The sequence below is a fragment of the Toxoplasma gondii genome, chromosome X, assembly GCF_000006565.2.
Source record: "Toxoplasma gondii ME49 chromosome X, whole genome shotgun sequence".
In the NCBI taxonomy this organism is placed as follows: Eukaryota; Apicomplexa; class Conoidasida; order Eucoccidiorida; family Sarcocystidae; genus Toxoplasma; species Toxoplasma gondii.
In genome coordinates this window covers 3,995,071-4,020,035 of record NC_031478.1, presented here as the reverse complement: position 1 = coordinate 4,020,035, position 24,965 = coordinate 3,995,071, and the positions used below count along the sequence as shown (strand labels likewise).

Below are 24,965 nucleotides of genomic sequence, written 5' to 3'. Positions count from 1 at the left end.
CTGCCTGGCGGCAACTGGCTTTTTTAAATAAATAAGTTCTGTTCCACTTCGCATCGTCCATATTCCTGGACACATGCTTCTCTTCAGCACGGTGTCTCTCTGTGCCTTCTGAAGCGTTCCAGACATCCCTTCGACTCTGCTCGATTCTGCACAGGTCGAAATGCGCCTTCTCTGAGCTTTTCCAGTGGCACGAACTTGTGGCTCGCCTCTTATTCTCTACATCTGCAGTCTCCATCCTCTCCTCGTGTCGTTTTCTTTATCGTCTGTCTCTGTCTCTTGTCTGTCGCTCGTGACTGTCCGTCGGCGAGAGTGCCCCGCAAAACCTCGCCGGGGCCTGGGGCAATGGCTTCGTCTTGGGCGCCTCGGTCTTCTGCATGTGTGCCTGGCGCATGCATCGACGAAACGCTTCAGCGACGCGGACGTCCGCAGAGAGTGAGGAATGCAGACGACCCACTGCTCTGCCTGCTGAAGCAGGCAGAGGCACAGACCGAGGCCTACGAACAGGGCGTGGATGCGCTGCTCTCTTCGCTGCTGCACGAACGAGACTCCCGACGCAAACAGGCGCACTTGGAGGCCGAGCTGCTCGCAGACTTCCAGACGCAGCAGACGCAACTCGCAGGAGCGACCCGGCATGTCGAGAAACAGCTCAGACGCCTCGAGGCCCGCGCCTCGGCCATGAGCGCCGTCGTCTGCCACCTGGAAGACGAACAGAAACACTTGGAGGAAGCCAAACAAATCGTCGAAGGCATTCTGCAACTTCGAACTTTGAAGGGCAAGTCTCTCTTCAGCATGTGCACTCAGTCAGACACACACTCACGCGCATATATCTATCCATGCAGATGCACTTGCATACTTCAATTGATCGCTACAGACAAATCTATATCTATATATATATATATATAGATAGATAGATAGATAGATGCATACATATGTATGTACTTGTATATATATATATATATATATATATAAAGATATGCAACTGAAGTATTTGCGGCTCGTATGCACCTTGCTAAATGGACGTGGATGAGGCCGCTCGACTTTCTACGAGGTTCCGACGGAAGCGGAAGGGAAGAAGGCACTTGAGACTTTTTCTGTGGAGGCGGTTCTGAGCAGCTTGTGTTTTCTTCTTGGCGGTGCACTTGTGGCGCACAGAGTCGTTCGCGAAAGGGTGGGCAAGACGGCGTGAGGTGGATGTCCAGTTGAACTCGATTTTTGTTTCTGCGTTTTGTGGCTCGGCTCTCCTCCTCGCCACCGGCTCCGAGTTCTCTTGCGTTTTTCAAGACGCTACAAGGTTCACACGAATTGCGCGCCTGTGCTCTGTCTTCGCCTCTCCTCTCTCTCCGATGGTTTTGGGTTTCCGAAACACTCTCTCTGGTCTCTCTTCTCTCTCTCTTGCACCTCCCGCGCGTCTCTGTGCTGTCTCTCTCTTCTTCTCCCTTGCTCTTCTCTCTCTCTGTCGCCTGTCCGTCGGATGTCTGGCTCTCTGGGGTCTCCTGCCTCTTCCGCCGACAGATCAACTCGCTGCTGCTCTGAGTGAAGGGCAGCTTTTGGCGGCGACGGCGGCAGCATGCCGCGTCCAGGAAATTCGCGCATTTTTTAACCAAGTTGACGAGAAGTATGCAACAGCTGCAGGACTCCTCTCCGCGACGCCCGCGGCGCGAAAGAGCCCCGCACTCCCCCCGCGGCTCTCCACCGTGGAGGCGGCTGCTCTGCAACAGCTGCAGGAGATGCAGACCAGGCTGCTGGACCTGCTTTTTCGAACTCTCTCAAGTGCATGCACGAGCGCTGCGAGAGAACGCCGGGAGGCTCGGGAGGCCCGCCAGCGAGGCGGCGCCGACGCAGAGAGCGAGAAGAAGAAGGAGACAGGTGGAGCCACCGCCCCAGCAGGGTCGGGGGGGGGGTCGACTGGCAGCCAAGGCGTTCCCACGAGCAGTGGACGAGACGGAGAGTTGCTGAATCCGCAACAGACTCAAAAGCGTGAGTGGAGAAGAGAGCTGACGGACGTCTTCACCTCGCTGCGCGCGCTCCAACTCCACCAAGATGCTCTGAAGCGCTTCGTCGACCAACTCCGCTCCCAGCTCGCAGACAACGCAGCTCGTCGCTTCAAGTGAGGCTCTTGAGGTGGAAAAGTTCTCTTTCTATCGCAGTGTCGCAGTGTGATACTTCTTCCAAGTAAACGTTCTGCGCGAGTTGCAAACAGTGAGGGTGCGGCGGCCGAAGTCCGTCGACTCTGTCAGAAAAGAACGGTGCAAAGGCACATCTTTCGAACCGGGATCCGCGCGTCGAAGGCGACTCTCGAGACGCCGGGGTCTTCGGAGAGAAGATTTGTGTGTGTGTGTGTGTAAAGTTTTCTGAAATGCATGTGCGTAGAAGTTGGATATTCAGAGGTATGTCTGTGTGGCGATCTCTAGTGGGCGGTTATGTTTGTGTATCGAAGTTGCTAGTCAGCTTAAAACATGTAAACGCTACAGGATGCACATCTGACGATCGCCTTGTTCCGTGACTTCACCGGAGCTCTCTGTTCCAGAAATTCAGGACCTCGAGTCTGGTTCGTCTGCCTGCATGCGCTTTCGCGTCCCCGAGCGATGCATCGTCTCCGCGGTTGGCCTTCGTCTCCAGACCCAATTCCGATCGCCAGTCAATGCCAGGAGACCTCGTTTGTTGCGCGTTTTCTTCTTCCTTGTTTCGTGCTTTTCTTCAGAGTTCTTTTGCAGCTACAGAAGCAGACCGCGAAGTTCCAGGCCTCCGGAGACACCCGCGGGGCTTCACACCCCCCCGACCTTCACAGTGCCGCTCTCCAACAACTCGGCGCCGACGTCGCGGACGTCCTGAGACATCAAGTGAAGGTTCGTAGACAGAAAAATGTCTCCAGCGAGAAGCAACGAGGATCGACGATGCCCCAGCGGACTCTCAAACGTTCGCGTAGATACGAACGCGTTTAAAGTATTCTGACACGGACGCAAAGACATCGGCGTGTGCATACCCGCGTACACATACATATTCATTTATATATATATATATATATATATTCATATTCATTTATATATATATATATATATTCATATTCATTTATATATATATATATATATATATGCGTAGATGCTCACACATGTAGAATGTACATGTAGTTTTTTACATCTTGAGGTGTGTTTTTCCGGAGTGGTAGCATTTGTGGGAGAGCGTTCGGACTTTGCATGCAGGCCCTCGAGTTGGCAGCAGGCACGCCGCCTGCATGCGGCAGAGGCAACTGGAACGCGAGCAGTCCAGGGGAGGCAGCGGCGGCAGGCCTTTTTTCAATCGTCGCACTTCGCCAGGAGATAGACATCCAGAGTGTCCGCATTCTCAACCATTTCTCCGAGTTAAAGTAAGCGTCGTTTCTTACCTGCGAGACTCCACGCACAGCAGAGGGACCCCAGCCGCTGTTGAGAAACACCTCCCTCAGGACATCCCATACACGTGCTTCATAGCCACAAGCTTCGATGATCATAGACATATAAATATATACATAAATATATACATAAATATATATATAAATATATATATAAATATATACATAAATATATACATAAATATATATATATATATATATATATGTATAAATATATACATATATATATATAAATATATATAAATATATATATGCGTATATGTGGGAGATAGGTGTACGTGTGTATCTGTGTTGGGCACATATACAGAGACGTATGGATATCTACATGCATGTTGGTAGAGAATCTTGAAATGCAGAGAGGATAGGGTATTTTTCAAATTGCCGTTCGGGATGTACTTGCACTTCCTCTTCACTTCCTTCTCCATTTGTCCGTCTTCGCATCAAGAGATGGGTGGGTATACAGATATATCAGATAAGGTTTTATTAATACGTCTATAAATAGACAAATACGTAGATAGGTGAGGAGAGAGCCGCATCGAGAAAAACGTAGACACGCTGATATAGATAGATCAGTTATAGAATTAGAGCTGTATGCAAAAGCTATACGAATTTTCGTGGCTCCTGAGGTGTCGTCGGTGGGAGAGAGTCTCGCGTCTCTTCGTTTTCTGAGGTTCGCGAGAAATACCAAGAAACAACCGACCTTCTCACTTCATCTGTTGTGTGCAGCAAAGAGATTCTCTCGATGAAGGCAGGAGACAAGCAAATTGCGACGAGTCTGCGGTGAGAGTTTTCTCGACTCGAAAGTGGACGCATCTGTGCAAATGAAAGAATAGTGCATTTGCCTTCCGACACGAAAGCACGTGCATGCATGCACGTCAGCCTCCAAACAGGCAAAGTGCTCCTCTACAGGCATCTGTCTAAGATATCGAGATTGCCTTTTCGATGATGAGTCTGCATTTAGTACTCTCATCACCTCTCACCTGTCTCTACCTAGCTTTCCTTTCTCTGTGTTTTCGCCTGTCTGTATCTGTCTGTATCCATCGTATTTTTACCAGTCAACGTATCCCTGTTCGTGTGCATGGCACTGTGCGTCATTTGTAGATGTCCTGGAAAAGGCAACAGGAGGGTCTTTGCTTCAGCAACGAAACTTGAAAAAATCTATGGAAAGATGCTGGTCTCCCCCGATCGTCCTTATGTTTGACGGGGAGGTTCGATCTGTCGGCGTCGTCTGATTTGAGATGCGCATGCAGATTGAAGAACGCTCTCGCGTGTCTGCCCTCGATGTTCCAGGCGCGTGGACTGCGTCTTGTCGGAAATCATCTCGCTTAGCGCACAGTGCATGCGCATGCATCGGCGCCTCAAAATCGCGGCGTCTCGGCGAGGCTCGTCCCTCCTCCTTCAGACCGAAAGTCTCCCAGAGGGAACTGCCCAGGACGGCGACGAGTCTCTGCATGCAAAAAGCGCCTCAGGAAAAAACGCTGGCGCCACGCTCGTGGAGTTTGTGCGTCAGTGCTCGGTGAGAAAACAGGCGCAATGAACAATCGTAGACTGCCCCGTCGACCTTTTTTCCATGAGCACTCTCTCTCTCTCCGGTGAATTTTCGTTCTTCTGTGTCTCCTCCTTTCTCTGTCTCCTCTCTGTGTACATATGTGTGAATGCATGTTAGGCATTTCCGCCTCTGTCGAGTGTGCGTTCGTCTTGTGCTGCCTTCGTGGTGGACGTTAGTTTTCTGCATGCGGAGCTTCCCTTCTTTCTTCAGGCCTGTTCAGACTTGACCTTTCAAAGATCTCTCTTGATGAAAGGACGAGAGGAGCTCATGGCGCACTACGTCTCTCTCGAAAATGCATTCATTATTGGGTAAGGAGAAGCGTTAGAGGCTCTCGCGGAAGACTCAAAAAACCGTATCTCGAATGCGTCTTGTCGTTGCCACTTGAGGGGTCGATGGTGTCTCTGTACAAGTGACCGACAAGCCGAGACTCGTTTTCTCAAAAACGAAGAAAAACGCGATTTCCTGTTCCTAGGACCAGTCGTGAACGACGCGCCTCGCCTTCGTCTCTCGGGCGTCGGGTGTCGTCTAGGCTTGCCTCTTCTGTGCGCAGCGCGTTCTCTTCCGTACCACAAACTAACGTCAGAGAACCTGTGGCTTCGTGTATCTCTCCTGTCTCCCTTATCCGCCCTCCCAAATGCTCAACTACACATGTAGAGATGTAGGAAGGGAGCTCACAACTAGCTGGAGATGGCACTTCCGACAGGGAGGCCTCTTCGTGCAAACACCACGAGACGGCGCTCCGAATCGTTTTTGAAAGCGGGAGATCCACACGGTCGAAAGATCTCGCACACATGAGTACATACCTACACCCGTGGCACAAAAGGTTCGCTACAAGGACTGTCGCGTTTTCGTTCAGCTCGATTGACCAGGCGCTGAATGTGGTGGACGAGGTTCCCCTGCAGTCAGCTTGGGAGGTCGAGCAGTCGCGAGGCTCGGTCTCTGGGTTTCTCGGAGGCTCGGGAGATGCACAGTACGCTCCGTGGTTAGGGAGCTCTTCCGAGCCTGAGAAGGAAGACGAAGACGACGAACGACTCTACTCAACTGTAGTGGACGATGTCTTCTTCATCTTGAACAACAGTGTGTTGCGCGCGATCGGCAGTCTCGACGTCCTGGCTGTCTGCGCCGTCGTCAACAACGTCTGCTCTGTACTCTCCTCAGAGGTCAAAATGAAGCTTCGCAAGAACCTCGAAGAAAGCAAAACGTACTACGCAAACTACATTCGCGTGAGAGACTAAGGGCGCCTCGTGGAGAAACCACACACAGCGCTCCAGCCAACAGTGTGACGTAAACGAACTCCAGCGCGCTTTCTACAGCGACCTATGTAGATCTTGCATGCAGGTCCATTCTGCGGAGTATACATCAACGTGATTGTGCATCTGGGTTTCTGGTAAACATCCAGCTGCATGTATATATATGTATATATATATATATATATATGTATATATATATGTATATATATGTGTATATATATACATATACATAGGTCCACATGCTAGGTGGTTCGATGCGTCGATGCAAATGTATCGAGGTGTATCGGCGTGCGTCCACCTGTATATGTGTGAATGCATGCCTTCATATATATATATATATATATGTAGAGATAAGTATGTGTATGTATATGGAGGTATAAGCATATGTATACATATAAATGTGTGAAAAATGTAGATGACGTGCCTCAGTCCATGTGTAGCCGCAACTACGAAGCTGGGGACAGGCGGTGAGGCACTGGCTTGGCTTGTGGCGCATGGCTTGCGTACCTTACCGTTCCTTTGCCGCTGTGCATCTATGCAGATCAATGCAGATGTTGTTTTCGCTGTCTGTGGTTCATGCACACGACTCTGGATGAAAAGAAACCGGTGTGCGCTTGTTGATCTCAGCAGGAATCCCACGCACTCTGCTACTCGCTGGCAGAAAGTCTGCGCGACGTTTTCGAGCGCCAGGAAGGCCCGCCGCCCGACAGCCTCAGTGAGAGAAGAGTCGAAAAGATGGAAAACGTCTTGAAAGAGAAGTAAAAATACATAGGAAAGCTAATCAGGGGAGAAGAAAGAGAGGACAGAGAACGCAACGAGCAGAGAAGAGAGAAAAGCAGGAAACGAGGGGAAGTACGAACAGATCACGCTGTGACAGAGAAGCGGCAAAGAAAGGCTGCGGCGGAGAAGACAATCTCATACCTGGACTTCTATGTAGTATCTCAGGTCTCATATAGTCTCAGAGCAATGAGACAGAACCTGGGGTGGTTTTCGTAACTGGCGTCCTATTCAGAATCACAGGTTTTCGTGGCTGTCTCTATTGGATTTGACTCCAACAGTTCTGGATCGCGGATCCGTTGTACAGAGAGAGCCTCTATTTTGCGGTGAACAGTGCAGCCTCGAGACATCGCAGTCCTGTTGCAGAGAATCTGACACTTCCACCCGTGGATAGGGAGGGAAGAACGCGGGCGGAGGCGAGGCAGCCAGGGAGGTGCATTAGGGCAGATCCCTCAACGCTACAGAGGCACGAAAGAGGCGACTGTAGCATGGAACGTCCTAAATGCCCATCCTGTTGCTACTTTTCTAACTAGATGTTGAAGGCTAGCAAATGCACAAGACGCTTCTGAAGTATATCTAATCGCTAGAGTGAAGGGAGTCTAGTTGAAGAAAATGATTTTCAGAAACAACGTGTGTGCCCGCGCCACAGAAGCGATCAAGACGGGAGACGTCGTCGTCGCGCAAAAGGAACTGCTTTTTCTCCCGTCCCCCCTCCGCAGAATCCGGAAGGCGTGGAGGGAAAGGACAAGAAATGCTGTAGAAAATCTTTAGAAATAGGTGGAGTCTCCAGAGAAATACGTTGTTTGCAGGTTCCTCGTACAGCTGGCCTCACAGCGTGAACAACGTGTCTTTGGCTGTAACGACACTGAAGAAGTTCAAAGACCGAGTGGCGCGCGACTTCACAGAAACCTTTGTGCCCGTATCATCTGGAAAGCGGACAGAGAGACGGAGACGCGAACGAGAAAAGAAATGTGCAGAAGCAGCAGAAGGCGAGGAAGAAGGAGACACGGTGAACGCATGCGTCGGCGATAGGCAGGCCGCGCATGGAGGCCGAGCACGTGACTCGAGCGACAGCGAAGACGAAGAAACGGACGCAGACTCCGACGACGACGAGTTTCGAGAAGAACAGGAGAAAGCAGGCGACGCACCTGTTCCGCCGAATGTACAGACACGACCGGACCAGGGCGAACCGATGGAGTCGAAGAAGTCTCAGGGAGGCGCCAGCAACAACTTAATGATGTTCCAATACACCCTACAGGCAAGCGAACTACGGGGTTCATATCTGATGGTATTCTTAAACAGGTGTGACATATATATATATATATTTGTATTGGCACGACTTTATCTCACCTCCGTGGCATATGTGAAGTTGGTGGTTTGGTTTTCAGTTTCTTTTAGGACGCCTTCCGTGCAAAATGACGGTGAGGCGTATTTCATTGATAAAACCACACACGAAGTTGAGCTGCGCTGCATTTAGTCTCAACAGGAGATAAGCGTTTGACTGTTGATTTACTACAGATCGTGTGAGACCATCCCGAAGATCTCGTTTTTCTCCGTTTTTTTGACTTCTCAGGCAGTGGATGGAGTCGTCGAAGAACTCCAGGCGCTCCACGAAAGATGTTGCAGAGTGACTCTCAAATTTCTTCAGCCTCACCTTCTCAGTGGTCTTGACTCTCTCCACGACGCCGTCTTCGATATTCACGAAGACTCAACCTATGACGTCTCCGGAGCAGGACAAGGCAACACATCGGAGGGCGCGCGAATCGGTCTTTTGGTGAGGCTTCGTTTTTCTCGAATGTTTTCAGAAACTCTTTGAACAGAGATGTCTTCGAGTGCGAGGGTCGAGGTCGCCTACGCCTAGACTCTGAGCGCCTTTGTCTGATGTTACTTCCTTGCGCTGGGCCTTCTCCCATGCGGACTTCTTTCAAAGATGTGTCTCCTTCGCCTCCTGCGACGCAAAGAGATAGTTCACAGCGGGAAAAGGTCTTGACGGAAATAAAGTCTGTGCCACGGCACGAACGATGGTGTAAACGTTTTTCGCTTTCCTCCACATTAGATCTCGATGACGAAACACATATACAGACAAGGCCAGAGACATTAGGGCACCTGCATCACCTATAGCAAAAGATCGATCCAGGTGATTCTATGTGTGTATATTAGTCAAATCGAGAGAGAGAGAGAGAGAAAGAAAGGAGGACGCGTTCGTGTAAACGGTTCTCGTCTGCCAGAGTGGTAGACGTCCATGACGAAAGATCTAGAAATACTGATGTGGACGCATCCATCTACATCAGTAGGTCAACGTATATATGTATATGTATTTATATGTGTATATGCATATATATATATATATATATATATCTATTAGAGAGAAAGAGGATGTATGTATAAAGGAGCGTTTGTTGTGAGCTTTTTTTTCCGCCATTTTTCTTTCCTGTCTGTTTTTTAGGATAGCGAAGGCACTGTAGACGACCGCCTGCAAGAGCGCTGGCGTCTGCAGCTCCAACGAGGCCTTGCGATTATTTTCGCTCACATAGGTCGAGAGTATGATCGACCAACGCAAAATCTCTGTTGCTCCCTTTTTCTCCAGGTGGTGGGCGACAATTAAATAAAACGACCTTCCATGCAGCAGCTTTCGACCTCACCGCTTCTGCTCGGCGGTTTCTAACTCGCCTCTCACAATATATTTAGAAACTTTCTGGCCTCCTTCCAGAAAATTGAAGAGGAAGGACTCAAAAAGAAGTCTTCGGTTGCAAACATAATCTAGTGAAGCAATATATATATATATATATATATATATAACTGAAAGCTTTATACAAATTGTGGTGAAACTAAAAATTGCTACTTAAAAAAACGCCATAAAACCAATCGGTGGTGGTGAACCCAATGTTTCCACTCAGTGCATTCCAGGCACGCAATGTTTAAGCTGCCTTCAGCGTCGCATAGGGAAACGAAGATAACATCTGGAGTTCCAAGTTTCGGAGTTATTCATCGGCACCTCGTTTCTCGAGTCGTATTCGTCTTTTATTGAGTGGCAGCACGTGAGACCTGTCTCGTCCGATTTGTAGCTTTACCCTGAAATGGACTGGAAAACACACGCGTATCCGTGGTAACCAGTCGGAGCAGCAGCAACTGAAATGGAGAAAAGAGTCGAACACCGTGCATACTCTCCGAGAAGCAAACGAACGCCGAGTAGCTGAGCAAGTGCGCGCGGCTGTGGTTTTCTCGAGTGTCTGTACAGCTCGCCACGAAGATGGAGTCGCTTCTTCTGGATAAATCGTACACGGCGTTGGGCGGCTTGCAACTCAGTGCGCAGCTCCGGCGTTTTGTGCAGCAAGTTTCTGCTCTTCAGCACGCCTCAGGTTCTGCGTCTTCTCCCAGCGGAGTTCACGGCTCTGTAGTTTCCAGAAATCCCGTCGCGTCGCCGTTTTCAGTCGGGAACAGGGAGCCCAGAGAGTTCTCCAGCTCCGTTTTCCAGCAAGGAGTCTCAGCTTTCGGAGCTCTGGCCGCTGCAGCCGCCCGCGGCGCGACAGCCGGAGGGGGCGACGGAGCTTTTCTCGAGGAAGAAGGCGAAGGAGCTCTGGCGAAAGTCAGGATCTTCTGTGACTCTCCCACTCGACCTAAAGTGAGCCCAAGCGCAAAAACCAGCTTTTTTGCAGAGGAGGACGGGTCGTGCAGTGCAAAGGGTGCAGAGGGTAAGGGGAGGAGATTGCGCGCAGATGACGCGAGACCTTGTAGCGCGGCACAGAACTTGGTAGGATCAAAGAGGGAGATGCGACAGACACTGCAACAGCACGGAGGGAGAAACGCGATGGCCCAGGGCATGCGGGGAAGGAGAGACACGCGGATTTTTCAAGGGTGCTCTAGAAAACTCTGGTCTTTCATTTCCCTCGAATGCAGCTCTTTCGGACTTTAAAACCGCCTCGTGTGCCTGCATGCGTCTGCCGCATTCGACGTGGTTCATCGCTTCCACCTTTTTCAGGTTGAGGTCAAGCTCGTTCTCACGATAGCGAGACTTTCGCCATAGTCAGTTTCCCAAGGTCTCCTAATGGGTGTGCTTTCAGCGTTTAAGGCTGCAGCTCGCTCTAGTTTCTCTGGAAACAAGATGCCTGTCGCTCTCAACTGCCTCCTCTGTGATGTGTCTCTGTCTGCAGTTCGGCAGGGTGCTGGAGCTAAGCGAGCTGCTCAGCCTGGGGAGCCTCGACGAGCTTCTGGACATCTGGGGTGAGAGGAGTGAAAGCGTCGACTTGTTTGCGTTGCTGAAAACACAGCCTGATAACGACCAAGGAAGCATTGGGAAGCACTCGACTCGTGTATCGTTTAACTGTGTTGCTGAAGAGATCGCATTCGCTCTCGAGAAACGACTTCCGAACCATCAATATAAATGGATGCAAAAAAAGGGTGTCTCACCTCTCGGCATTTTGGTAGATAGCGGGGAGCTCTTTTTTGCGGGGAAATGCGATTGGTGCCTCGCGGAGAAGCAGATGCGCCCGCCCATGCAGTTCTCGTGGGGTCTGCAGCGCCGAGACTGGAATCAGCGAGGAGACAGGCAGAGCTGATTTTGCAAGTAACCGTCGAGAAAGGGACTCGATGTTCTGTGACTTTCAGGTCCGTCTTCGGGAAAATTCTGGCGACTTTCTGTCGAAGAAATGAAGAAGGTAACTCTCAAGACGCAAAACGTCCTATGAAACAATCAACCACATCAGTCCACTAGTCGTAGGCGACTACACTGGAATTCATGCTGCTGAGAAAGCGCACAAGTCTGTCTGTATTCCACGCTTCCCTAATGGAGATGGCTTATCTCTTATTCTGTCCACTTCCCTTTTCTCTTGCTCCCTTTTCCTCTTTCGTCTTACACTATTTTTCTCCCGCTTTTGATTTCTCTCTGATTCTCTTCCCCTCTGTTTCTCTTGCTATCACCTACCAGTGAACCTCGTGTGTGGGCAGTCAAATTGGCCGCGTATCTGAGAGGTTTTTCTCGTTTACATGGTTCACATAAATATACGTGTATAAATATGTGTTCATGTATTTGGGTTGTACGTACACTTTGAATTTAGGTCTTGGAGCGTCGCGTCGACTTCGCCAAAGATGAGATCGAGGCCTTCTTCCACATGCATCAGGGAAAATGAAACAAAATCTTTCAGATCTGTGAAAATCGCGCATCCTCGTCGTTATTCGGTTCCCGAGACGCAGACGAAAAGAATGCTTTGCGAGGGGTGGAAGAACAAGGGAAATGACTTTAATTACACAGCTGCTTCTGGTTGCCGTAATCGTCATATACATCGTAGGCATAGAGGCCAGTCTCCGTCATATACATATATATATATATATATATATATATATACATACGTGTATACGTAAATCTACATCCAGATTTATAATGATAGAGACAACCGTGTCGAGAAGTATCTTTTTGAAGCGGATGGAGCGCATTCTGCCGTTTAGCGAAATTGGGTTATGTACGGCATTTGAGAACAAAGGTTAAAAACAACGGCTGTGGAGAAAACACAGCGATTAAAGCACGGCTTTATGGCTTGCTGCAGACCATGGAGAAGAAGACAATCTGTACTGTAGCTTCGTTACATTCCAGTATTGACCGAACCTTTTCGCGTAGTTCCCTGTGTTTGAACAGCGTCTGTCCTTTGAAAATGTCTTGCGAGTCCCCCCTTTCTAATTGTCTGCGGATCAAAGTCTGTGGAGTGGAAGCGAGGCAACACCTCGGATGTAACGGTATGCTTCTGAATGTACGCGTGCCCTGAGTGCTGGAGTTAGAGGTCCGTAGTGACTGAAGCATACGCTTTTTCTGGGGAGTATATCCTACGTGTTGAACTTCTGGTTTAGACCTTGCCTGTCTGTAAAATCAGCAATGGATTCGGTCACGCGATGGTCAACCTAGGATTCTAGCCATGGATTCTATCGTCTCAACAACTAGCTCAGTACTTGTACGATACACCTGTCGTTCTGAAAAAGCAAGGGCCGTGACCGTCGTGGAATATGACGGGTTTTTTCACAATTTGCCAGACTGCTCTGAGAGGTTGTCTGTGCCACTCGAGCGGAAGAGTCGCTGATGAACAAGAAAAGCCCCCTCCTCTTTCACGTCGTGTAGCTTGCCATATTCGTCACTTCTTCTCCATGGTGTGTTTACTCGAACCGTGTCTTGCCTGTGCGACTGAAAGCCAGAAATACATGTTAACTTGCTGGTCCTTCAATCAACTTCACAGGAAAGTGTATGGCTCTAAGGGTTCCGTATTTGATTCCAATTTTGCTCTAGCATCACGGCGGTGATATCTTTGAGATTGCCCCTGGCGCATACGGCCTCCACTGCAAACAAAGCAAGCTCTTCACGCTTTGTTTTGGAACAGGCCCATTTAGCGCGTCGTCATGTGGAGCGAAACAATCGACTTGAGAGGATCACGGTTTCTTATTTTACCGATAGAAAGGTGGCCCGCGCTTGCCGCTTTCCCTTGGGCTGCGCAGGTGGAAGGCAACGACAAACAAACGGAATGAACTGCACGACGGAAAATAGCACGTGAAACGGCTTTGTTCCAGTGAACCAAGTGGCTCTGATGTATGAAAAACAGAGAGGGATTAGCGAAGTGTTTCTTGTGACGGACAGAAGCACTCGAAAAACGGGTCGAGTGTTCAAACTGGCAACATTCGAGAAAACTTCGTCTCTACAGCGTAGTTCGGTTGTCGCCGCAGCAGAGACGGTGTTCGTGGATTTGTTGTTACCAGCGCATTCGACTTTCTGACAGTTAATTTCACCGAAGTCTGTGGGGTTTTTCGGGTTCCCTTTTCAGGCGAAACATGGATAGAAACATTTCTCGAGATGCAGTTTTTCTACCCACGCTTTGGCATCACCAAGGGGACCAGAAAACGGCTAGAGAGAGTGTGTTGTTGAAGTAGCGCATACCCTCCGGTCGACTTTCGTCTGCCCCACCAATTCTCATCATGGGCGTGGTCAAAGTAACACAGAATCGGATCTCTGGTTCTTCAGGTCCAGGTTCGTCGCGTCCCTTCGACGGAAACGGGGGCGTGAAAGTGTAGATAACACCGTCAGGCGTGTATCTCTTCGTCCAGAGGCGCCGGAGATTTTTCTTTCTCTTGTACTTCTTGAACAAGTCCTCGTAGTCGACAGACTCCTCCTTACATTCCTCGCCGTCGAAGAGGAAAACACGTTGATTCAAAGGATTCGTCTTGCCCACGCGAGGCGCAAATACCATTTTTCGGCTTTTGTCGATAACCTGAAGTTGCTCGCCTTTTACCAGGTACACGTCGCGCCGCACGTCGCCGAGTGTAAGTCCATACTTCCCAATCTTGACAACCTCAACCCGGGGGGCGTTCTGTGCCAGCGCCGAGGACGGCGAGTTTGATGCATTGGGATGCAGCGAGAGAAAGCTTAGTGGAACGCCGGATGCCAGAAAAAGAACCAGAAGTGTGAACTTGAGTGAAACTTCCTTCTGTCGCTCGGCAGAGACCATCGTGTCAAAGATACTGCAATGAAGTTGCCGAATCGCTGAATGGACACCAAAAGTAGAATTTAACATCAGAGGTTCCGTACCTGGTCGGCAGGCCGTGTCATGCTAACAAACGCAAGGAAAGGCGTTCATTTCCTCGCTCCCCAAAGCCGGAGATACCCACTCATTTCACACTTACAAACTACGTAAAAAAACGAAGACTGGTGCTTGAATCAACAAAGCCGGACAAAAGTGTCCTTTCTTTTAGCAACGCAGCTTCACTGTTATACAGCCACTTTACCCGGTGGGTTTTTCCTACAGGAACTGCACCAGTACAGTGAACACGGTGTAGCCTTCAACTTCAGAATGTCGTACCCCAATGAAGGCATCGCAACTCCCGGTATTGTTGCCCGATTTTCTACGACCTCCGCTGTCTCTGCTTTCTGTAGTTTTGTTGTTCCCAAATTAGACGCTGGGGTTGCTGAGTTCTCCCAAACTCTTCATTTCCATTGATCTCTCATACGTGTACGGGGGGAGACGACGAAGAACGTGAATTGTTCACTACAGTAACGTGCGACTAAGTGCCAGTCCAACAACTGTCTACGAAGCAATGTCGTTTTACTCAAGCAGACAAAAGAGTGAAGAGCGGGAGTCCGGCCAAAGCTTTGCTGTAGCCAGGAAGAATGCCACGCGCGTCCGAGTGGTTACCGCTAAAGAAATGCAGGCAGTCGTATATGTACAAGTCCTTCCCTCTACGCACATGCACGCGCATATACATGTATAAGTTTGCGTGCTCAAATAGGATTGCTCGTTTCCTTGGAAATCATTCTCCTGGAGGAAGGTTTGGAAATGACTAGTACACTGTTGTAGAACCGGAATCAAGGAAAGGGGTGTTTTAGTTTCCTCGAACGCCTTGATTTCCCTTTGAGTCCTATCTTCGAGTGTTGATTTATCAGGAAGCGAGTCACAATTACCTATTTCTGATGCGAAAAACCGGTGTTACTGCATGCACCGAGCGCAAGTAGCATCACGCGTCGTTTGAGAAAAACAAATTTGCACATGTGAAAAAGGCATGCTTCCGCAAAGCAAACACTGTTCGTGTATGTTGAAAGAGTTGCACCAGAAAAAGTTGTCTCGTCAAAAACTGAAACCCACTCGTGCGCCAACCGCGATGACATTGTGGGACCGTATAATCACCACCTCGGCTGTCAACAGCCGAAAAAGACGAAGGTATGTGTTGACAAAGATAATCCGGTGGTTGTACTGAGAACGCGTTAAAAGCTGAGGGCGATGGAACATTGTCACAGCGCTGTCAGCGCTAGGCAGATCGCGGCGTGATAAAGAAACGAGACTCTATGTCGTATAATCTTACAGGTTTATCGAAGTGTGCCCGTTCTGGCACCTACCACGCACTACGATAGTGAATGCGCCACAAGGACATTACACTGTTCAGAGCCGTGCATATAGCTATCTGATACGAAAACCCTTTTCCACAGCGCTTCAGAAGGGCAGACATGGATCGATCGTTCTTCTTTGTGCGCTAAAGGACCACTGTCACGCATTAAGTAGACCTGAAAACAGACCACGTGCGCCGTCGCTGTTTTCCAATCGCTGCAACTCCAAGGCACCCAGTTTCTCCCCGGCATCCCTCATCGCATAGGCTGAGGCTTGATGACAAACGGCGAGAAAGAGATAAATACGGAACCTTGCCTAGGCGTTCGTGCATGCTGCATTCTCTGGAATCACAGACATGGCTGTACGCATGCCTTACTAATATGTGACACATCTGTCAACTCTTCCTGGAGGTTTCTTGGGGAGGAGAGATCTCATTTTCCACAGCACTGAATCAACACACGAGTGCGTTCGTAAACAACAGGAACAAGCAGGCAGAAGGAAAGGAACGCCCAGGTTGGGATACAGACATTTAAACGATTGTTGTACAAGAAGCAACACCATCCGAAAGATGGAGTGACACTGACGCCTCTGGACTATGTTCGATCTTGAATTCTAGCCGAGCGCAGAGTCTAAGACATGCGACGCCTGCATAGTTGATTGACAATCTGCTTTGCTCAAACCAGAACAAAGACGAGAAAGACAAATTCGAAGACCATTGTCACCCGTGCACGAAAAACGCAAACGAAAGAGAACTCCTTCCAAAAATCACAGACATTCTCACTGTGAGCTCGGTGTCGAGTCAGTCGATCGATGTGTCTGTGTAGGGTTCGTTTCTCGCAAGCGACTCTCGCACTTAGTGTTGCTATCTCTCGTTCAATCCCCGTGTAAGAACGCCTCTGGCACAACAAACACTATGTTTCTATGCCGAAGAAGAGAGATACGTGGGCTCGCATGCGTGCGCTCCCGTTCTGTTTTCTTTCCAAGAATCTTCTGTTCTACCGCGTATTGGGGGTCCGCCAGTCCTTTTCCAATTGCTACCGCGACCTCCGATTTCATAGTTCCATTAGTGAACGCTTTTGGTCTGACCGTAAGTACGCAGTGAGCTCGAGACATGCGAGGAACAAGCGTTACTAGATTGGTACGTTTGGACCGTTATGCTACTGAAGAAGAGCAAGTTCTTCTGACAGTCCGCTAGAGTCACGAGTTTCCCGCCTTGCTCAATTGGTGACATCTCTGTCGCTCTTCCTCTCTGGTGCTCTGTGTTATCTTACTTTTTCCGCACTGCACGTGTGCGCCGCTCACTCCGTCACGTTTAAGTTCGGGGCCGGGGCACTTGTTGAGGGTTTATTTCGTGAATCAGACGGGGCTGTTTTACTCAATTTGCCGTGACCACCGTGAAATGATGTGCGACCCCTATGTAAAGTTCCGTTCGGCCACATAAAAGCAGCACAAATTAGCTGGGTTATTTCAAGTTACTTCAGTGACAAGAAAACAAATTAGACAACAACACTGCAAACTCAGCGGGTCCGCTGGGAGGACTCGTGGTACTGGAGAGCGTCAGGCACGTACACATCCGATGCACACACGGCACAGCTAAATACGTGAATATACCTTGATCCAGACGCATGCCCATAGTCACAGGAAGCATGCGCGCTTCATTGTACAAATATGTTTCAAATGACGCTGCCCCACCCTTCGAGAGGCCGGCAATGTTCCAGGCAACCTAAACAAGACACAACTGTAAATAAAGGAATGGAGAGGTTCCGACGAGGTCTCGCGCAATGTGCATTTGAAAAAACCTGAACAGACAAGGGATTCGCAGGACCAGCCTCTCTGTCAGCAGCACGCGTTCGGAGCCCCGTGTGTGTGTGTGTGTGTGTATGCCAAGAGAAATGGCATGTTTGTGTTTGGAGCATCTCCTGTCGGCAATCCTGTCTCTGCAAAGTGTCGCTCTCTAGCACCATGCTGGAGTCGCATATGCAAAGGAAAAAGACAAGAAAACATCCACAAGCCTATCTGTCGCCTTCTCCAGAGTCTCTTTTCTTCCTCCGCATGCGGCCCGACTGAGCACCCCTGTTTAGTTCTGCCTCGTGGTGAAAGGCAAATCGAACAGATCGGCTCAATACTTCTGACCACGACGCAATTCTCCCGCATTTGTCGCACCTCAGAGCTTCGGGAACGAGCAGAAAACCTGTTGTCACGGTATCTCCACTCCCGTCCCCTTCCCCTTTTCCTCCTTCTTTTGCTCTTTCTTTTCTTTCTCTTCCTTTCCTTTCTGTCTCAGGCGAGTCTCCTGTCTCCGGTGTCTCCTTGTCCCCTTTGTCTTCGTTTCCCTCTCGATTGTTCTCCCCCCTGACGTGTTGTCCGTCTTCGCTCTCTCTCCCTCCGAGTCTTCCGCTCGCGAGTCGCGTTTCGGTCTTGGCGCAGCTGCTCTCTCTTCTTGTGTCCGGCCGCCTTCGCCTCGGCGCTGCGCCCTTCGAGCCGCCTTTCTCACCCGCTTTTCCTCCGTTCCCTCCTCGCTCTTCCTCCTGGGTTTCCTCGCGGCTTCTCGCTTCCCGCTGCGACAGGTCCACCCCGGAAGCTTCTGCTTCGTCGTTGCAGGCAGTCTCCGTCGAAAGGATCTGCTGGCTCTGCTCCCGTATCGCCTTCCGCGCCCCACAAAGAATATGGCAGAAACGCCCGCAAGCTGCGCACTGTGTGGCCCGCTGGCCAGCGGTGAAGGCCTGAAGACACACAGTGCACGCCAGCCGCGACGGAGCCTCTGTCCCCTGTTCGCAAGCAGCCGGGGGAAACGAAGAAGAAGGCGCGGAATGGAGAGAAGACGCAGGTGGAGACAGAGCAGACGAGAAAGGGGGAGAGTAACTTGGAGCCGAACGGAGCGTGAGTCGATGCAACGAACGTGAAGAGAAAGGACGTGGAGGAGCAACGCGCCTTGGCTCTCCCGGAAGTCTCCTCTCCAAGTCTTCCACGGAAAACGGCTCGTGTCTTTCGCGCGCGATCTGCTCGCGTGCCGACAATCTGCGAGGCTCCATGTCGTCGTCCTCAGAGTCGAAACACCCAACTACCTCTTCATCTTCGCCTCTCTGTCTGCCCGTCGCAGCCATCCGTTGCGTGCCCCCCTCGAGTCTCCTCACAAGGCCCTCTGATGTCCCGCGCGCTTCTCCTGAAATGCCTCCAGCCCCACCGGTCTCGTCCTTCCTTTCTCTTGTCACCTCGTGCGCTGCCAAGTGTCTCCGTTTCTTCGTAGGCCTCCCAAAAGATGCTGTGGTGATCAAAGGCAGGAGACATTCCGCCGAGCCGAAGGAGACAGACGTGTGGGGCGCAAGCCACAGGCCCGCAGCCTTCCAGGTGGAAAGGGCAGGGCTCTGTGCCGAAGCGAGCTGCATGCGTCGCTGCTCTCCCGTCGGGGTCCTTCCACCCGCCTGGGCAAACGTCGGCTCTTGCCGAGACGGGGAATTCGAAGCCGTCTCTCCGCTGTCTGAAGGCAACAGGAGTGCCGGCTTGGAGTCACGGTGCGCATGCGCTGGATGAACTTCCAAGAGTCGTCCGTTTCCCGCCGTCGAATCAGCCGCCGCCTCCCCACCCAGTCGTGGGGCGCGTGCTGGAGAGTCTACCGCTTGGCTGGTAGACGGCAGTAACTCGCGTCTTTGTCGGAGGACAGCGCGGAAAAAAGGCGTTGCGACGTGAGAATCAATCACGTGGATCGCGAGAGGCATCCGGCTGAACGGCGGCGCCTGCAGGAGGGCGAGAAGTGCACGGAGGCGCTGACCGACGCAAACGACGATGCCTCCAGTCCGAGAGAGTTTGTATGTTTGATGCATACACGCCAGAGTCGCGTGCATCCCCGCGATCGTCTTTGCAGTCCCCGCCGCCTGGTCACGCTGCTGCTCAAGCTGGGCCTGGAGCGGCTGTCTCCGCGACCTCTTCTTCTTTGGCCTCTCTTCCCCTTGAACTTCGTTTCGCAGACTGCCAGCAACGCGGCTCTCGATGACTGGCGCCGGAAGCGAATCTGCACGCGCCTGCCTAGCCCCTGCGGTGTCTAGACACTCGGTCGCAGGCCTCGTAGCGGGCGCGGCAGACGCGGAAAGAAAAGTCGACGAGGAAGCACGGAATGGCGACAACGGGGAAAACGGAAGGAAAGAAAGGGAAGAGAAAGAAGGAGAGGAAGATGAGGAAGAGGAAGACAAAGCAGAAGGACAGGAAGATACATCAGAAGAGACGGTAGAAGAAGGCCGGTAGTTCTCTCGTGGTTGTCGGTATCCGATTCCTCGCTTGTGTCCGTCAGGAAGCCCGTAGCGTCTCCTGTTACCTCGTCTTCTTCCCTGCTTTTCCGACGTCTCTTTCATCTCCCTTGCGGTCCCTGACTCCGGAGAGGGGGAACCTCGAGACAGCGGAGAAAGCAAGTGTCTCTTTGTCGCCCCGCGTATCGCTGTGAGCAGAGACAGTCGTTGCGGAGGAAAGTCCAGGGCAGGCGCAGCGCGTTGCCACCGCCACTCGAACTGGAGCGCTGCGATTTGCGTCGGAAAACCGTGCAAGACGAGGACCAATGCCCAGGGACGGTGCCTGACAGAAAGCAAAAACAGCATTGAGACGATGTTTAGTTTTATTTTCCATATCGTCTTTTTCCGCCAGTTCTACATGACGTCTTCTGTTGCCTTCAACTGGAGAAGAATGCAAAGAACACAAAGAAAGTGATTATTTGTATTACGTCTTATCTTGCTTTCTGCAGATTGGTTTGTACCATTTTTTGCGTAACCGCTGTTGCTCAATTCGAATGGAGAAAAAGGAGACGCGTGAGAAGACAACCAGATACAGGCATGCGCCCGAGAGAGACGTAGAGGCCTGGCACAGGCCCGACGGAGCATAAGGCTGCGGGACAGACGCGCGCAGATGGGAACATGCAGGGGGGGAGAAAATGTCGCTCGCTAGCTGTGCGGGCGCATGCACACATAAAAACGTGTGTGTGGACTGTCTCAGGACGTTTTTTTCAGCAAAAATGGAAACACGCATGCCTCTGTTTTCGCAAGCAAAAACGAAATTCGATGGGCACGTCACGTGCATTGTTACCTCACATTTCACGTACGAGCCGTCTACAAAGATACTCACAATATAAGCCTATCAGTCTGTCTATCAATCTGTCTATACACACTGTACATATATACATATATATATATGCATATATGCATCTACACAGGCATATAAATATACATATGCATGTATAAATGTATTCATATCAACTTTTCGAACTCAGTGTCTACCTACGCCTATGTATATCTATCTCTATCTATGTATATCTATTTTGCACCGTTCTATCTATGAAGCATGTGTAGTCTTAACGCGAGGGAGAATGCGGATCCGAAGGAAGAGGCGGTGCACACACACCCGGCCCTTTCTCTCTTGGTCTCGCTGCCTCCCCACGACCTCGCACAAAAGCTTCCGCTGTTCGTCAGTCTGCGTTCTGGCGTCTCTCCTTTTCTCATCTTTCTTTCCTCTCGCGAGCGGCGCCTCTGCATCTGTTTCTCACCGTTGTGTTTTCCAAGCCCCGCCGTGGCTTGTTTCTCCGTTATGTTGCTTGAGACGGTTGAGCGGATGCACCGAGTAGCCGACGTAGGTGTATCGGGGATTCTTGAGTGACCTGAGGAGGTAGACGCAGTGGAAGGTGTCTGCGTACAAACTCCGTGCCTGCAGTGCATGCGCTGGATGGGCCACAGCCTCGACTCGGTTCGCCGGGCTCTTGGTTGCTTGCAAGTCGAGGCGAGCAGCTGCTTTGGACTTTGGAGTCGCCGCGCTCGAGCTTTCATCGCACTCAGACTCGGGTGAGGCGGGGGACGAGCACGCCGAGTCTGAAGACGCGTCCTTCTCTATTCCCAGCATCCTTTCCTGTCCTTCACTGCGGGGTGGCGACGCAGAAGGCGCACTGCATGCGTCTTGTTGTCGCCTGAGATATGAGGCTCTGGAAGAAGGTAGGCGCCCAAGGCTCGAATCCACCTCTTCCATTCGAAAAGCCTCTGAGAAAGCAGAACAGGGAGACGAAGAGGACGCACAGAGAGAATGAGAAGGTGACGGGGAGGAACAAGAAAGAGAAAGGCGGGAGGAACGAGACGGAGATGAAGAAGATGGAGATGAAGAAGAAATGTAGAGAGAGAAAGCACCCGTTCCTTGGGTAGCATTTGGAGGAGCACCCGGTGAGCTCGGTTTGGATGACTTCGAAAAAAAGGCAAGTTTCGGCAGATGTCTTTGCCCTTCACACTGTGTCCACAGGCTTTCCTCCACCTCGTCGTCCACCACGAAAGTTTCCACAGTCTGGACCACGCGTGAAAGACGTTCGCCTCCACCTTCTTTACTTTGTCTCTGTTGTTCCAGGCGGGCTGCGAGCGGAATGAGTTTCGTTCTCCAGTCCTGAGTCTGTTCATTTTCTCGCTGCACACAGTCGTCCGTGAGCGTCGCTGGCCGGCCGAACGCCTCAAGTTGCGGCCGGGGAAACGGCTCAGCTGCAGCGCAGCCTGGGCTTATTGATGGCTTCTTGAGGCCTCTTTTGGATTTAGGTCTTCGAGTTTCTGCGGCAAGTTCGTGGCGTCTTCTCTCGAGGGCTCTTCCTCCTTCCTCTCCTCCTTCACTGGCAGAGAGTGCCTCACCTACAGAGAACAGCCCGTACCCGTTGTCTCCGTGCATCTTGGGTATCTCCTTGCAAGACGAAAGAACATCTTACAAATTCAGAAAGGTTTATATAGGAGTACTGCCTTCGCCATCGGCACGCGTTTTTGCCGACTTACGCGACGTCTCAGCCGCAGCCTCGTCTCATCGATCTACGCGAGGGGCTTCCTCACGTCTTCTCCAGGTGTCTCGACACGAGCGAAGTCGCCGAATTCCCGCCTCTCGCAGAATCTGCACTCTGTGCAGCCTTGCCTCTACTGGTACAGCAAAGAGGCAGAAAGGATTTAAAGGTGTGTGCGCCTCTTTATCTCCCAGCAGTCGCCTGTGTATTGTACTTTTGTTCTCTTGGAACACCTCGCTCACGCGGTCTTCCGAGATTGTTGATGCCGCTGCACGGACTTAAGTCACCTCCAGCGCTGCGTTTCGCACAAACTGCAAGCCGTTCTGATCTTCGCCCCCCGGCCATCTCTCGGTCCTGACTCTGGTCTCTGTCAGCTTTCCGAAGTCGCTGCGCCCGCTCCGCTGCTAGTCAGGCTTCCGGTCGTCCAGTCGTGGGCAACGCATAATGTGGTGAACCGGTGAAACGCAACTGACACGACGCCGTGCCACCCAAGACAGCGGAGAAAGCCCCCCTGTTTCCTTCGCAAAAGCAATTCCCTTGTTCGCGTCGCCCGCGTCATGTCCTCCCCAGGTAGCAAAACTCACTGCCATCGTTATTTTCCGGCGAACGCGGCAGAAGTCGCGAGACACAGGATGGTGGCACGCACCCGGAAGGCTGGCTCCTGGCTGAAGTGTCCGTACACCTGACGCAGACGTAAGACGAGAGCCGCTGGTAACCGTGTTCGCGAACACCCCGTTTTACGCCGACGGAAGGTGCGATGTCGGGAGATGCGGGTTTGTGTCTTGCATGTCAGGAGGCGAGGCCTTTCGTCGTCTACTGGGCATGACATAGCACGGAGTTTAAAAGAGTGAAACAGTTCACCTGCTTTGTTCACCAAAGGCGCTGCGGCCTCGCGCTCGGTTACGCATCTTTCTGACGTTTGAATTCAGGTTTTTCTCTCGTCTCCAGAGAAACCGCTGAGAAAAGAAGGCCCGGCGGAGTCCCTTTTTCTCCGTTCTGGACGGTCCGTGGTTTGAAAGCGAAGAACGAAGAGGGGTCGCCGCGATGCCTGGCAAAATGAAGGGGAGAGTGCAACGTCATAGGGGAAGACAAGCGCCCGGCAGCGGGGTGTTCGCGGCCGCCTGGCACGCGGGGCCTGAAGAGAGTACTGCAAACAAAAGAAACTACTGCGATTGAGCGGTAGTTTTCGTGAGGAAGAAAGCCTGTGGAAAGCGACGGAGCGAAAGAGAAGGCAGTGTGTAGCGGTGAACCGAAATTGATGTCTCTACGCGGATGCACAACACGCCCAACAAGTTGCTGTGACATACGGCACGACGACGCGTTTGAGAAGAGGAAAAGAAAGTCGAACGCCCCCTGGCGCCAAGGCAGAAAGGAGTTTATTCTGGAATGGAGAGGCAAAAGCGTTTTCCGCTAGGTCTTTGCCGCTGAAATTCTATGGTGACTTAAAAGAACTGGGTGTGCCTTGTCATGCATGCGCACGGGTGTCTTGACAGTGAGGGAGCCTACGCGCCGGTGGGTTTTTGCGATTTTTGAGCGATTCGCTGGCAGTTCAACTCCTCCCGAATACCCTTGATCCGTCGTGCGTGAACGACCAGCTCAGCTGCCATCTCTTACTCCAAGAAACGAGGAAACTGCTTTGAAAGTTCGCGATCAAAAACAGATGCACGCTCACGCCGCTGGAACCACCGAGAACGAACGCAGGGCAAACAGTGTGACTGGAAAGATTGCGCACGTCTGCGAAAGGCTCTCACTGGTGTTCGTTTGTGTCCCACGTTGTCTTCAGTTTCTTTTGTCTGGATGCTAAAACGCGCCCGTCGGGAAGCCGATGCACTCCTTCTTCGTTCGCGTATCGTTTTCGTTCGTCGCTCGTTCTCTGCTCCGTTCTCTGCTCCGTTCTCCGCTCCGTTCTCCGCTCCGTTCTCCGCTCCGTTCTCCGCTCTACCAAAGCAAACTAAACCTTCGTATAGGCACTGTGGAAGCAGAACATTTGTAGTGCAAGACAAGCAGCTGCAAATTAGACTGCTGCGGTGTTCACCGGAGGCTCAGGGAAGTCTTCGGAGCTTGGCTTCGTATCTCTTAGATAAACGAGGAATTCTCTCCGCCTCAACGTCCTCCTTGCGCAGCCGTTCAGTGAGCATGCACTGTGTCATGTTGGCGTGCTGATACAGGAGGACAAACGAAAGTGTTCAACCTTCTGGGTTCCTGGGATTCATGCAGTTTCGTGCGTACCATCGCACTGTTGGGCTGTCATTGTTGCCTCAGAGGGACGTAGCAATGTCAAGGACCTGCAATTCGTGGCAAATTTTTTTCTCGATTCGCGCTATCACCAGTAGTGCTTTAATTGATAATGCGGATTACCCCCTCTAAACAGGGACGC

The 24,965-nt window shown here is 51.2% G+C and overlaps 3 protein-coding genes across 3 annotated transcripts; 1 reads left to right on the top strand and 2 right to left on the bottom strand.

Moving 5' to 3' along the window:
* Positions 1–6: 6 nt before the first annotated feature.
* On the top strand, positions 7–12,090 carry TGME49_212150 (hypothetical protein; the record flags this gene model as incomplete). Its single annotated transcript, XM_018779562.1, has 16 exons — positions 7–772; positions 1,513–2,107; positions 2,702–2,846; positions 3,201–3,364; positions 4,115–4,168; positions 4,679–4,904; positions 5,148–5,245; positions 5,794–6,160; positions 6,815–6,902; positions 7,774–8,222; positions 8,538–8,738; positions 9,411–9,554; positions 10,203–10,586; positions 11,116–11,185; positions 11,570–11,619; positions 12,019–12,090. Exons 1-16 carry the CDS (start codon positions 343–345, stop codon positions 12,088–12,090), a joined length of 3,537 nt encoding a protein of 1,178 aa, XP_018635879.1. The 5' UTR covers positions 7–342.
* A 1,076-nt stretch (positions 12,091–13,166) lies between these two features.
* TGME49_212160 (hypothetical protein) lies at positions 13,167–15,505 on the bottom strand. The gene has a single exon (XM_018779563.1). The coding sequence runs from the start codon at positions 14,506–14,508 to the stop codon at positions 13,819–13,821; it is 690 nt and encodes a 229-aa protein (XP_018635880.1). The 5' UTR covers positions 14,509–15,505; the 3' UTR covers positions 13,167–13,818.
* A 1,747-nt stretch (positions 15,506–17,252) lies between these two features.
* TGME49_212170 (GIY-YIG catalytic domain-containing protein) lies at positions 17,253–23,981 on the bottom strand. Its single transcript, XM_018779564.1, has 2 exons — positions 21,338–23,981; positions 17,253–20,376 (listed from the first exon to the last, which is right to left on the bottom strand). The coding sequence occupies exons 1-2, from the start codon at positions 22,483–22,485 to the stop codon at positions 17,826–17,828; spliced, it is 3,699 nt and encodes a 1,232-aa protein (XP_018635881.1). The 5' UTR covers positions 22,486–23,981; the 3' UTR covers positions 17,253–17,825.
* Between the last annotated feature and the right edge of the window lie 984 nt (positions 23,982–24,965).